The 12,736-nt window shown below is 47.4% G+C and overlaps 1 protein-coding gene across 1 annotated transcript in view; it reads left to right on the top strand.

Annotated features, from left to right (window-relative positions):
* The first annotated feature begins 4,455 nt into the window (after window positions 1-4,455).
* The window catches only part of Bicc1 (BicC family RNA binding protein 1), a 220,032-nt gene continuing 211,751 nt past the window's right edge, over window positions 4,456-12,736 (top strand). Inside the window, exon 1 of the mRNA XM_051153203.1 lies at window positions 4,456-4,672. Coding sequence (XP_051009160.1) covers window positions 4,483-4,672 — 190 coding nt within the window. The 5' untranslated portion in view covers window positions 4,456-4,482. The remainder of the gene's footprint in view (window positions 4,673-12,736) is intronic.

Here is a 12,736-nt window from a genome sequence, read left to right as displayed (position 1 = left end):
CTCGTATTCTTTTGGTGTCTTTACCCACGAAGCAGTGGGCATCTGGGGAAAGCCTCAAGCAATTAGAGGATGTGAGCATCCACATGAAACGGGTAATCCAGACCAGCTCAGCATTTCATGGAAGCAAACGCTGTTTTAAAAGTTTGCAAAGGCCCCGGGGAAATGGATCAAGTAAAGTGCTTGCTGCACAGGCATGGGGACCTAAGTCCTGGAGACCCCAGAACCCACACAGAAAATCCAGGTATGGTGGGATGTGCCTATCAGCCCAGTTCCGGAGAAGCAGAGGCAGGCAGATGTCAGAGCTCTAGACTGTAGACCGTATTCATCTCTCAGTCCACGACCCCAGCACTAAAGTCCAGACTGTTAGAACCACTTGTTTGTTTGACATCTTTTCTTAGAGTTCTCAATGACACCCCGTCCTCGTTATGTTGAGGTCAGTGTGATCATCCCTCCAGTACAACAATCTCCCAGGAATCTGTCATTCGGCTCACAGCACCAATCTTTCTCTGAGTCGACCATAATCCTGTAGACCCGCCCCCTTGCCATCATTCATGTCTCGTCCGTTACCATAGTAATTGATGACAGCATGGGAACACCTCCCACAAATCCTCTCATGTCTCTCTCTTGTCTTGGATGCCAATGTCATTGCCATCCATGATGTAGGATTCCCAGGTAGTGTCTACATTGGTCCAGCTCTTTCGTTTTTCGTTTTTCTTTTTTTTTTTTTTTTTTTTTTTTTGGTTTTCCGAGACAGGGTTTCTCTGTGTAGCCTTGGCTGTCCTAGACTCATTTTGTAGACCAGGCTGGCCTTCAATTCATAGTGATCCACCTGCCTCTGCTTCCCCCGAGTGCTGGGATCAAAGGTGTGCGCCACCACGCCCTGCTTGGCCCAGCTCTTCTTTTTTTTATTTTATTTTATTAATTTATTCAGATTACATCTCAATTGTTATCCCCTTACTTGTCTCCTCCCGTTCCTCCCTCCCACTTTCACCCTATTCCCCTCCCCTAGGTCTGTGACAGGAGGGGACCTCCTCCCTTACCATATGGTCACAGCCTATCAAGTCTCATCTTGGTAGCCTGCCTATTCTTCCTCTGAGTGCCACCAGGCCTCCCTACCATGGTGAAGTGGTCAAATACGGGGCACTGGAGTTCATGTTAGAGTCAGTCCCCACTCTCCACACAGCTGTGGAGAATATCCTGTCCATTGGCTAGATCTGAGTAGGAGTTCAATGTTGACTGCATGTATTGTCCTTGGTTGAAGCAGTAGTTTGAGCAGACCTCCCTGGGTCCAGATCTGCCTGTCATGATGTTCTTCTTGTAGGTTTCTAGGTCCACCTGCTCTTTCTTAAACTATACCACCTTTTACCCCAAGCATTTGCTCTTAGAATGAAAATAGAATCCCTGACTGGGCTGGCTGGGGTGTAACTCGCCTCTTACTTGAACCTTCCATCTTGGCATATGTGATCCCTCGTTTCCCTGGCCCTGCTGGCCTTCTCCTCCGTTCCAGTGACCGAGGGAAGCATGTCACCTCCACAGAGCTTTTGTGTTAATCTGGAGACTCATGGCAGCTGGTCCCTTTACCTCAGTTTCCTCAACCATAGAACACAGATGATGGTAAAAATCCACTTTCAGGGATGCCATTGTGACCGTATCCTACTTTGCGTGAATGACTCCTCCCTCCGCTCTCCTGTCTGGGTAATTTTCTGCAACAGGTAAATTCTTGAGTGAGTCTTTTGATAAGCCCCCGATGACCTCTTTGGACCTAGTAAGTCCATTATAGGTTTTCTTATGTCTTGAGTCCCCTTTTACAAAGATTGCTGCTGGGACTTCTTTGTTTGTTTGTTTGTTTGTTTGTTTGTTTTCAAGACAGGGTTTCTCTGTGTAGCCTTGGCTGTTCTGGACTCACTTGTAGACCAGGCTGGCCTCGAACTCACAGCGATCCACCTACCCCTGCCTTCCAAGTGCTAGGATTACAGGCATGAGCCATCAGGCCCTGCACTGTAAGGACTTCTTAACACATATATTTACCTTGTGGGAGCACCCTGCCTTTCTTCCAAGAAGGCCAGTCTCAAGAGTGCCAGGATTGTGTCTTTCTTTGCTTTACCAGTCTTCAGGCCTAACAGAGTACCCGGAGCACAGCAAGGTTCCCACAAGTATTTACTCCCAGAGGAAATGGGTAGATACCCTCATGGAGGGCTGTGGGATGCAGCCAAATAGACCCTGTTGGAGGCACCTATGTTCTGCTGAGGAACCACTAATGGCAATTAGAAAAACCAGGGGCCACACGTTGGCAGGGAGCAGCTGAACAGGATATGTGTTAGGTCAGTGGAGGTCACACTGGGCAGGAGGTGTAGGGATAACGTCCCAGGCAGACAACTAGCCTTGATTCCTGCTCCTTCCCTACTTCAGTGTGTCCTTAATCAAGCCGCTTCTTGTTTGGTTTTGTTTTTGTGACAGGGTTTCTCTGTGTAGCCCTGGCTATCCTGGAACTCACTCTGTAGATCAGGCTGGCCTTGAACTCAAAGAGATCCACCTACCTCTGCCTCCTGAGTGCTGCGGTTAAAGGCGTGAGTCACCGCTGCTCAGCTCAAGTCGCTTCTACATGATTCTTCATCTGTAAAGTACACTGATGCAAAGCTCAGCCAAGTAAGGCACTCTCTCTCTCTCTCTCTCTCTCTCTCTCTCTCTCTCTCTCTCTCTCTCTCTCTCTCTCTCCTCTCTCTCTCTCTCTCTCTCTCTCTCCTCAGATGCCTCTGAGGTAGAGTTACCAGGCAACTGTGGGTGCAGGGAATGGAACTCTGGTCCACTGGAAGCAGCAAGTACCCTTTAACGGCTGAGCTATCTCTCCAGCTGGAGATTTTAAAAAAAAATTCATCTCACTATTTGTTTGTTTATGTGTGTGTGAGTGCGTGTTCCAAAGTGCTTTTGTGATGGTCAAAGGACAACTTGCCCAAGTCGGACCCCTCCTTCCAGCATGTGGGCCCTGGGGATCGAACTCAGGATGTCAGGCTTGGCAGCAAATGCTCTTGCTCTCCGAGTCACCTCTCCAGCTCCCCCCCCCCCCCGCCCCGTAAGAGTTTTGCTTTACCTTAAATACACTGTATGATTGTAAATGCTGAACCCTATGGCTCGCCCCGCATATAAACTTACTGCTTCCCTCTGTAGTACAGTGGTATTTTGCCACATTTATCTTCAATGTCCCTCCCAGGAAGAACAAGCATTCTTGTGGTTTGGTTAGTCAATGGACGGCAGTGTGAATCTGCGTGGTGTGGAGGAAGGAGAGCTTTCTAAGCTTATAGCAGGGCCTGGTCCTCTGAGCTCCATGCTCATCTTAGAAAGCTGTGGGGCGTGGGCTAGTCCGGAACTCAGGAGCAGAAGTTGCAGACCTTCCTCAGTGATTGGCCTAGAAGAGAGGGGAGCTCTAGCAGCCTACCCAGAGGATGAGCTCTGGAGAAGGACGGATGCTTCAGATGGTGAAACGTCTTGCTGAATAGAAACCAGAAAAGAACAAAGTCAGAGCCACCCTTCTTCCCCTGCCCCAGCCATTTCTAGCTTTTCCTTGAAAACCACAAAGGATTTGTAGAAGAGGCCTCCTTTTGCCGCCCACCTTTGCTCTGTGCCTCTGCTTTGGCAATGTGAGAAGGGCCCTTTGGATTGGAACCCTTAGGTTCTTCTCTGATGTCTGCAAAAGTTAGTCATCGATCCTTCTTGCCCCCAGAACTCCCCTTTTACTCTCCACTTCCACTCACAGACTCAGGGTGTCCTGAGGATGTGTAAATAGAGTGGACTTTAGGGCCACGCTGGGCTTGAACTTGGCCGCGTCTAAGTTTGTTGTATTCTGGGTATGGAGAAGGGTGGAATCCAGGTGTAGGGACAGAAAAAGTGATAGTTAGTGGTGCGGGTGTGGATAAGCCAACTTGTGAGCCTGGCAGGCACATGGAACTATGGGCTTGAACTTGGCCTTTCAGGAAGACATGCGAGTTTGTGAGTTTGTAGGAGGGTTGAACTCTACATGAAAGGCTAGAAAAGTGGCAGTAAGTGACCGAGGGCACCTAGCGGGCACCCGGGAGCTCTGGGCTCGAACTTGGCAAGGGTGTCCGGGAGCCCGAGGGTCCTGGCCGGGGCAGGGGGGCAGGCTTTCCGGACGGCGCCGCGCGCCGTGTGGACGTGGTGCGTGTGAGAGGGCGCGGGCCCGCCACTCCCGCCCGCTGCTCCCCGTGGGCCGGGCCGGCCAATGAGCGCGCGAGGCGGCGGGGCAGGCGGCGGCCAGAGGCGCGGGCTGCGCTCGGCGCTTGGAGCGGGCGCTGCAGGCGGGGGCGCGGGCCGGGGCACAGCTCGGCGCGGCGGGGCGGGGGCGGCGCCCGAGGCGGGGATGCGCAGGGCTTCCCGCGGCCACGGCGGCGGGGGCAGGAGCTAGCGCTGCGGTGCGCGGAGCTAGAGTAGCCCGGGCGGGGCGGCGGCAGCCCGAGCGCCGCGCTCACCATGGCCACGCAGGGCGAGCCCGGCTACCTGGCGGCGCAGTCGGACCCCGGCTCCAACAGCGAGCGCAGCACCGACTCGCCGGTGGCCGGCTCCGAAGACGATCTGGTGGCCGCGGCGCCCCTGCACAGTCCCGAGTGGAGCGAGGAACGCTTCCGCGTGGACAGGAAGAAACTCGAGGCCATGCTCCAAGGTAGGCATGCCCCTGCTCCCGATCCACTCCTTAAGGGCCCACGCCGCACCCAGTCCGCGCACGGGACACCCCACTCTGCCAGCTCTCCGGATCGGAGGAGCTGGAGGCCCGAGTTTGTTTGGCCGGATCCTAAGTTGCTCTTCGTACTGCGGAGATGCCAGCTGCAGCTGGGACATCTGGGCCGTGGTATCCCCACGCGCCGGGACCTCCCAGCGTGCGTGACTCTTGCTAGGCTTCCCGCAGCCGGGAGTCCCGGCCACCCCTGCCGCGTCTTTTCCCTGCCCTCTTCAGTATCCGTTTCCTCTAGCTAGGGCCTGGTCTGGTCGCCTGGAAAAAACGCTGCAGATGTCAAGACTTCAGCTGGGAGCCCCCGCCCCCAAGTTGGAGTCCTGGGCTGGAGCAAGTCACCCAGGCATGGGGATCCATGTCCTGGAAATGCGACGACAGCATGTGTCAGGGGAGCCGGGCTCCTAAGAGTTACATTCAGTTCATAAACTTCTCCCTCGCAGCTGTGGGAGTCTGACTTTGTCTTTAATAATTCGAGGATTTAAAAATTTTACTTTTTATTTAAAAAAAAAAAAAACCTCTTTATAGAGTTTCTGGGAATTTCCCAGGAAGAAAAACTTTCTCCACACTGTATTGGAAGCAAATTCTGATGTGTTGCGCTAGGATTAGGATGAATGGCATCACGTCCAAGGTCATTTTGACTTTTAAAAATGTTCATTATCAGCCAACCTGTGGTCACCTGTGTGGCTTACCCTCCCACATCCAAAGGCAGAAGTGAGGTAGCTGGAACGACCGTTATTTTTAAGACTTGTGAGGAGAACCGGTCCCTAGTCTCAGGAAGAGAGAGTGGTGAGCATACGGTAGCTCTCATCCTTCATCTCAGAAAACTTAGAGGTCTTCAGACTTGGTTTTATGGCTGTCCGCGTGACTTATTTTGACTTTATCAGTCAATGTATCGCGGTATGGGAGCGAGTTATTCCTCCCTGGAAACGCAGTGGCTTTTCAGAACAATTAAGAGGGTTATTTTTAAGAGAGAACAACATGTTTTCCCAAACAATAACGTGGTGGAAATAAGTATCAGGAGTGCTTGGCAGGCGTTTCTGGAAGGGCTGAGACTTTCTCTCCTTTGTTGCTTATTCCTATTGATAAACATCCCTAATGTCATGTCTCGGGCTCGTTTTCCCTTAAATTATGTAACTTTGTAGCAAAGTAATGGATTTGAAAACCGAAGCCGGGTTAACATTTCAACGATTTTCATTTGTGACTCCTTCTTATTAGTTCCCTGACTTTGCCTGGTTTTGGAGTAGCAAACAAAATGTTACAATTATGTTGCAGACATATTGTTGAAGGCTGTATTGAACCTAAAGATCCCAGGCTGATCCATTTCAACCGCTTTCCAACTTGCTCTTGCTTGTGTTGGGAACAGAGCGAGTGATTCCTCCTAAGAACACGGTGGTATCACCCTTAATGGGTACCCTGCACACGCACTGCCACGGATGCCAGTTTCTGGGAGGTTCACTTGTAAAATTTGAGGTCTCCCAGGGGATTTCTTTTTTTTTTTTTTTTCCAGTGAATTTTCATTTTGGATCCAATGAAATATGGCTCGGCCATTTTGAAAACATGAAGTGTTGACCATCTTTTAGGCCTGCCATTCAAACATCTGAAGGCCTAAATTGCTTTTCAGTAGCCAGATGTTTAGCGGTTAGCCCTTATCCATCAGTACATAATGAATTCTCCACTTAGTGATTGAAAAGACCCTTGCTTCGTGTTCCAGAGTTACGTACAAATACATTACCCTGTCGGCAAAGTAAGCCTTGAAGCCAGTTGAGGATAGAACCCAGCACATATTGCACTATGGCATTTTATGACTCCACAGAATCACCACATTTGGTGAACTTAATTTGCATTTAATTGATTTATGCTATAGCAGAATCCCATAGTCACCCAAACTTGCATTCAAATCTCTGTGAGACCTTGGGCAAGGCCGTAGGCCTCTCTCTGGCCTCAGTTTCCCCACCTGTAAAATAAAGGTTGATTTTTTTAAGGTTTTGTGTGTGTGTGTGTGTGTGTGTGTGTGTGTGTGTGTGTGTGTGTGGCTTTGTGGGAAGGGAAACGTTTGATATTTAAGGAACAAGACTGCAGTGTTGGTGAATACCAAGAGCTTCTTAATGAAACGTGACCTCATGGGTCCAACTCATTTCAAGTATGAACCATAGTTTGTAACATATGAAGATATATTTGACAAATATTTGGGGAACTGAAAGTGTTTGCAAATTCAGGGTTACAGAAGTAGAATAGATAAAAACTGAAATCTGGCAAAAATAATGGGTATTTTTAGGAGGAAACTTTTCCTTTGGGAAAGGTCAAATAGGGATAGGGTGCATTTGTTTGTATTGATGGTGATCGTGACTGTGTGAGTCGCCATTTTTTTTTTCTTTTCACAATAGCCTTAAAAAGTAGATGGGATTTTCCATTTTAAGCCAGGGTAAGTAAGGTTGTTGGCCTTCAAGTCTTCAGAGTGTAAATTGGTGATTATAATGCTTGGAATTTGTTTTTAGAGGGACTGTCCTGGGGGCAAGTTAATCTTTAATAGGTTGCATTTTTATTAGTAGAGAGAGTCTTCTACGCAATGGACCAAAAATTTGCTGAGGTTAAAATGGGCAGTAGGGTCGTAGTCAAAGAAATGAAATACCGTTCTTGCATGATCACGGAGTCTAATTGATATACATAAAAACCACTAGACCAAAATATAGGGAAAATTACTAGTTTTTTTTCCCTCCCTTTTAACAAACAGCTACTTTGAAGTAGCCATGAAGAATGCCTGGCATTTTTGCATTTTTGTTGGTATCTTGATGATAATTATCTATCTTCTTGGTGAATGATTTTTTTTTTTTTTTTTTAAGCATGGGAATTTGCTTTTGGGTTTAGTTTTTTTTTCCTGGGCATGCTCAGCTTTGGGATGTATGCCACATCCAGCATTTTTTAGTGGTAAGGAAACATCATGTGCTATTTCTTCCATAACTAGCCCTCAGTGTTTTGATAGACTTCACCGGGAATCAGGTGTTGTTGATTCACTTAAGTCCCTTAAGTGAAGTAGTATACATTGTGGAAAGGAAAGGTTGCTACAAAAGAGATAGGGAGTGGCCAAGAGCTTCTGGGATACAATGGTGGTTCTTGATGAGGAACAGTGGTAGCAAAGACAGGATCCCTGAATGTATACTTTCCTTTTGTCATTACAAAATACGGGTTCAACACAGATCGAGAACTCCCCATATACAGTTTAAGAGCATCAACGTCTTCAAGGTTGAGTCCTGAATAATTTCAGCAGAGAAGTAAAGGAGTGGAGGGATGTGAGGATGGTTTATAAAGGAGACTGACATCCAGTGAGCTTTTCCTCTAGGATACAGAAGACTTCAGAAAGGATGTTGGGTTTCCACAGAGCAGGGACAAATTGGGATTCCCTGAGCGGGAGAGCTGGCTGCCAGCGCAGGCTAGCACCGTGAGCAGCAAGTGTGCCTGCCACTGCTCTAACTCAGCCAACTTTACCATATGGTTTGGGGACTGCTCATCCTTTCTTAGATATTGCTGTAGAGGTGGGAGAAATATGAGTCAAGAACAGTGGAAGGTGGGGGAAGTTCCGGAAGTGAACTTAAAGAGGAAAGCTCAAGCGAGCAGAGCTTTGTAGGTAGAGCTTGATCAACGCTAACACGTGTCAAGAAGCCAATTAGCTTCATGAGGGACAGTGGGCGTGTGCACAGGGCTTAGGGCAAGATCAAGATTTGTCTGTTGGTATTATGTTACCCCAGGCTACCTTTCTAAAAAGGAGTCTTAGGAACAGTTACGAAACCTGGAAGTAGTTGTAACAATTAGGAAGGAAAAAAAAAAAAGAAAGAAAGAAGGCACGTATAAAATGCCACAGTGGGGGCTGGAGAGATGGCTCAGTGGTGAAGAGCACTTGCTGCTCCCCCAGGAGAGCTGAGTTCTGTTCCCAGCACCTCTATCTGGCAGCTCACAATTGCCTGTAACTCCGGCTCCAGGGTATTTGAATCGCTCTGCAGGGCTTTGTGGATACTACCACCACAGGTGACATCGCTCACACAGACATACACATAAATTAGAGAAAAAAAAAAAAAAGTCTTAGAAATTATCTCAGGGTTGGCTGCAGAGGAGGTCCTGAATGTGCATTGAAAAAGCCACAATGCATAGCATATGTATTTATATATTTAGAATGAGAGTCCAGGTTATTAGTGAATAAATATGGTGAATCTGTATGGCTCTTTAAAGATTATAGGTCTCAGGGTGTAGCCCTTGGTACAGCTGAGTAAGTCTGGGACTGGGGATGTAGAGGTCTTCTGAGCATCTTTGGGTGTGATTGCTCTCTCTGGGTCATTTCCGTTCTTTGAAAGGCTCTATTTGCTTGGTACCTCTGTAAGGACTGTTAACCCTTCTTCTGTCAGAAACTGTGTTCTTGAGCCTCTCTCATCAGTGTGTGGAAAAGACCCTTTTACAAGAAAATACTGGGCCCGGCTATGAATTTGCCCAGCAAAAAGATGCCATTTGCTCCTCTGTACAGAAGGGGCAAGGAAGGTCTCACTGTAGTGGGTGGAGAGAGTCGGGGAGAGGGAGGGAGAGAGTACAGAGGTTACTGGTTGCTCTTGTGGAGGACCCGGGCACCTTTGTTGGGCAACTCACAACCCCCTATAATTCCAGTTTTAGGGGGACTGATTCTGTATCTGGCCTCCACAGACATATACTCTTACAGACACATGTATAAAAATAAAATAAATTAAAAACTTTTTTCTCATTGTAGGGAGATGTGAGCACAGAACGAGTTGTGTGTAAAAGGTTGTCCTAGGGTAGGGCACATGGCCTTTGGAGATGTCAATGCAGACAACAGCAGCAGTAGCGCTGTTCCTTGGGATTGATAAAGAGTTCAAAACACAGGGCCCGGGGAGATGGCTCAGCAGTTAAGAGTGCTAGCTGCACTTGCAGAGGACCCAGGTTCTGTTCCCAGGTGCCTCATAAGTACTTGTTAACTCCTTCTCCAGGGGATCTGAGGACCTCTTCTGGCATCCATGGGCACTGCACTCATATGGTGTGTTTACGTACATGCAGGCAAAACTACACATTAGAAAACAAGAAAACCTTAAAAAAAATTCAAAACACAACATCCTGCTAGGCCTCTTAATTTAAAAAAATGCATGTGAATCGTGTGTGTGTGTGTGTGTGTGTGTGTGTGTGTGTGTGTGTGTGTGTGTGTTTTATTTTGTAGTGAACATCTTCCTTGAATGAAATCAGGACCTTAGATAGGATGATTGTAATTCGGTTAGGGAGCAGAACGCAAAGCCAAAGTTACCTTTTAGCCTGATGTTGAAATCACCTCACAGGTCCTGTAGCTTGTAGTCAAGCACCCAGGTGCCTCTCTCAGACTATCCTGGACTGGACTCTGTCTTGGCCACCTGAAAAGGCCTGGAAAGATGTGCCGTTCACCCAACCAAGATCATAGGATAAACATTTTCAGCAAAGTGTACCCTCTCTGTAAGCCTTATCTCTGTGAAAATGTGGGGGTTTCTGGTCAAGTTGATCATTAATAAACTCAAGCGTGGTTGGAGGGTTCTTTATATCAATGACTTTTGTAGGCAGGAATGTTATTTGGTGGAGCCGAGGAGGGAAAAAAAATCTGAACATTGGTTTACACAAGGTGGGGTCATGAGGTCCAGGCCTCAGTACATGAGCAAGGACATCAGGGAGCTCAGCATCCTTCCCCTTAGAGGGCATCACCAGTTCAGCCAGGTCTTAGCTTTGTTCTGTGCAGTTTGTTTGTAAGTATCTGCCTGTAATAGGTACACCTGGGATTTATGCAGGCTAAGTTCTGCCTTTATGCGTGACAAAGACTGCTGTCTCCTGACAAGTTCACCTGTATGGTTTTTTTTGGCCACTGTTTCTTCAGGAGTCCTGGGGAGTGTGTCTTCTTTTTCCACCCTGTGAATGAAGTAGGCAAGCAAGAATGATGCCAGAGTGGACGTTGAGTCGTTTTATTCAGGTTTCCTGACTGTGGGCAAAGCACAGATGCAAACCCGGCAAGAGCAAAAGGCTACCTGTGTTGGAGGTTTCTGGACCGCGTTTATGACCCTGAAGCTGGAGTTCTTGGTGATGTTCGCAGAGTAATGCATCCACAGATGCTTGGCTCTTCCTGCTCCTTCAACCAAGTGACCCCTGAGACCCGGAAGTGTCTTTTTCATACGGCTATAGATGGAGCCCTCGGCAGGTCCTGAGCACAGAACCTCCCTGGCACGTGTCCCCTATCCCTGAAATGCTCCTTTATAGTGCCGCCATTTTCTCTCTCTTTTTTAAATGACATGATACATAAAAATACTTATTTTATTTTGTACTACTATACTTGGTGTCTTCTTTCCTTCCAGCCATCCTCTTTCTTTTGGAATCTAGTTTCTACTTCTCTCCTTTTCCCTTCTTGTAAGTGGGTCAGTCTAGCAGGGTCTGGCCAAGAAAGCCTGACCTTGCTCAGCAGGTGAAATCATCCCGAGGTAGTTTGCTAGATGAGCATTGTGCTTGTGCCGTCCTCTTCAGCTTGAAGTTGCCCAGAATGAGCTGATGTGGTGCGCCAGTTGGCACATCTGCCTTATGGCACTTATTTTAATAAAGTCCTCATGTAAGGATGCGCAGGATGAGAGTGAACCCCTCTTTCTCCTTTGTGCAGAATCCTTAGTGAGCTGTAGGGGATGAGGCACAGCCCTCGTACTAATTACCAAGGCATTTGCAGTGTGCGTGGATGCTTGGCAAGTTACTTTGGCCATGAGGCTGTAAGTGCCAGCTCCTTTAATGCTTTATCCCTTTAGTATTAACAGTTAGCACAAGATTTGAGATGTGCAGACCCACCAGTAGACGTGCTCTGAGCACACTGCAGATTTACATAGCTTTACATCTTTGCTTTAAACTCTTAAAATTACATCTATTTATCGTGTGTGTGTGTGTGTGTGTGTGTGTGTGTGTGTGTGTGTGCACATACATGGTGGTGGGAATTCAAACTTGGGTCCTTTTTGCCCAGTGAGCCACTCCTCAACCCTGTTTACACAACACTTTCCACCTGCTAACCCACGGGTAACTAACTGTAGGTGCTCATCACATTTATTTGGGATAAGTATTAAATCCTGTTCCCATTTATGAGGCTGGCTCCTGGAGAGACAACATTCACAATTCTAACTAAATGGTTGTGTGTGTGTGTGTGTGTGTGTGTGTGTGTGTGTGTGTGTGTGTGTGTGTTTGTGTGTTTGACATGGAGAAGAAACCACACATTACTCTGTACGCTGAGTTGCTCTGGAGCCTAATGACAGTTCTTGTATAGTGAGGTATGAAGTCACAGGATTTGAAAACTACCCATTGCATTAATCCCTTGATTTAAAAAGCAAATGTAAACTTATTGTAGAATACTTGAAAAGTATAGATAGGTATACAAAACGAACACACAAATTCCATCACTGGCTTTAAAATCCATCAGTAACCAGCAGTTGTATTTCAGAAGCTTTTTCCTGGTCTTTAAAACATATGCCCATATGTCATGTATTTTTAAAACTATATGAAGTTCCTGCCACATGTCACCTTCATTGCTCAGCACTGGGGAGCAGATGGACCTAAGCTAACTATGGTTCCTACCCTGTGTGACATACCTTTGACAGTAAGAACATCTCTCTCCTCTTTTTTTTTTTTTTTCTTTGCACTTTATTTTGAGATTCTTTCTGTTTTGTTATGCTTTGCTTTTTGTTTGCTCTCTAAAGACAGGGTTTCTCTGTGTAGACCTGGCTGTCCTGGAACTCACTCTGTAGACCAGGCTGGCCTCGAACTCACACAGATCCATCTGCCTCTGCTCCTTGAGTGCTGGCATTACAGGCGTGCACCATCATGCCCAGCTGAAGGACATAATTTGAAACGTCTCTCTCCCCCCCACCCCCCTTGACTATCAGGCTTTGTTGAAATGTTTCAATACTTAGAATGCCTTGGGTGGGCCCTTAGGGGAAAGAGCCTAACCATGTTTCTGTTCAC

Source organism: Acomys russatus, chromosome 11, assembly GCF_903995435.1.
Source record: "Acomys russatus chromosome 11, mAcoRus1.1, whole genome shotgun sequence".
Taxonomy (NCBI): Eukaryota; Metazoa; Chordata; class Mammalia; order Rodentia; family Muridae; genus Acomys; species Acomys russatus.
The sequence above is the reverse complement of the archived record's forward strand: the minus strand, read 5'-3'. Positions and strand labels throughout refer to the sequence as shown.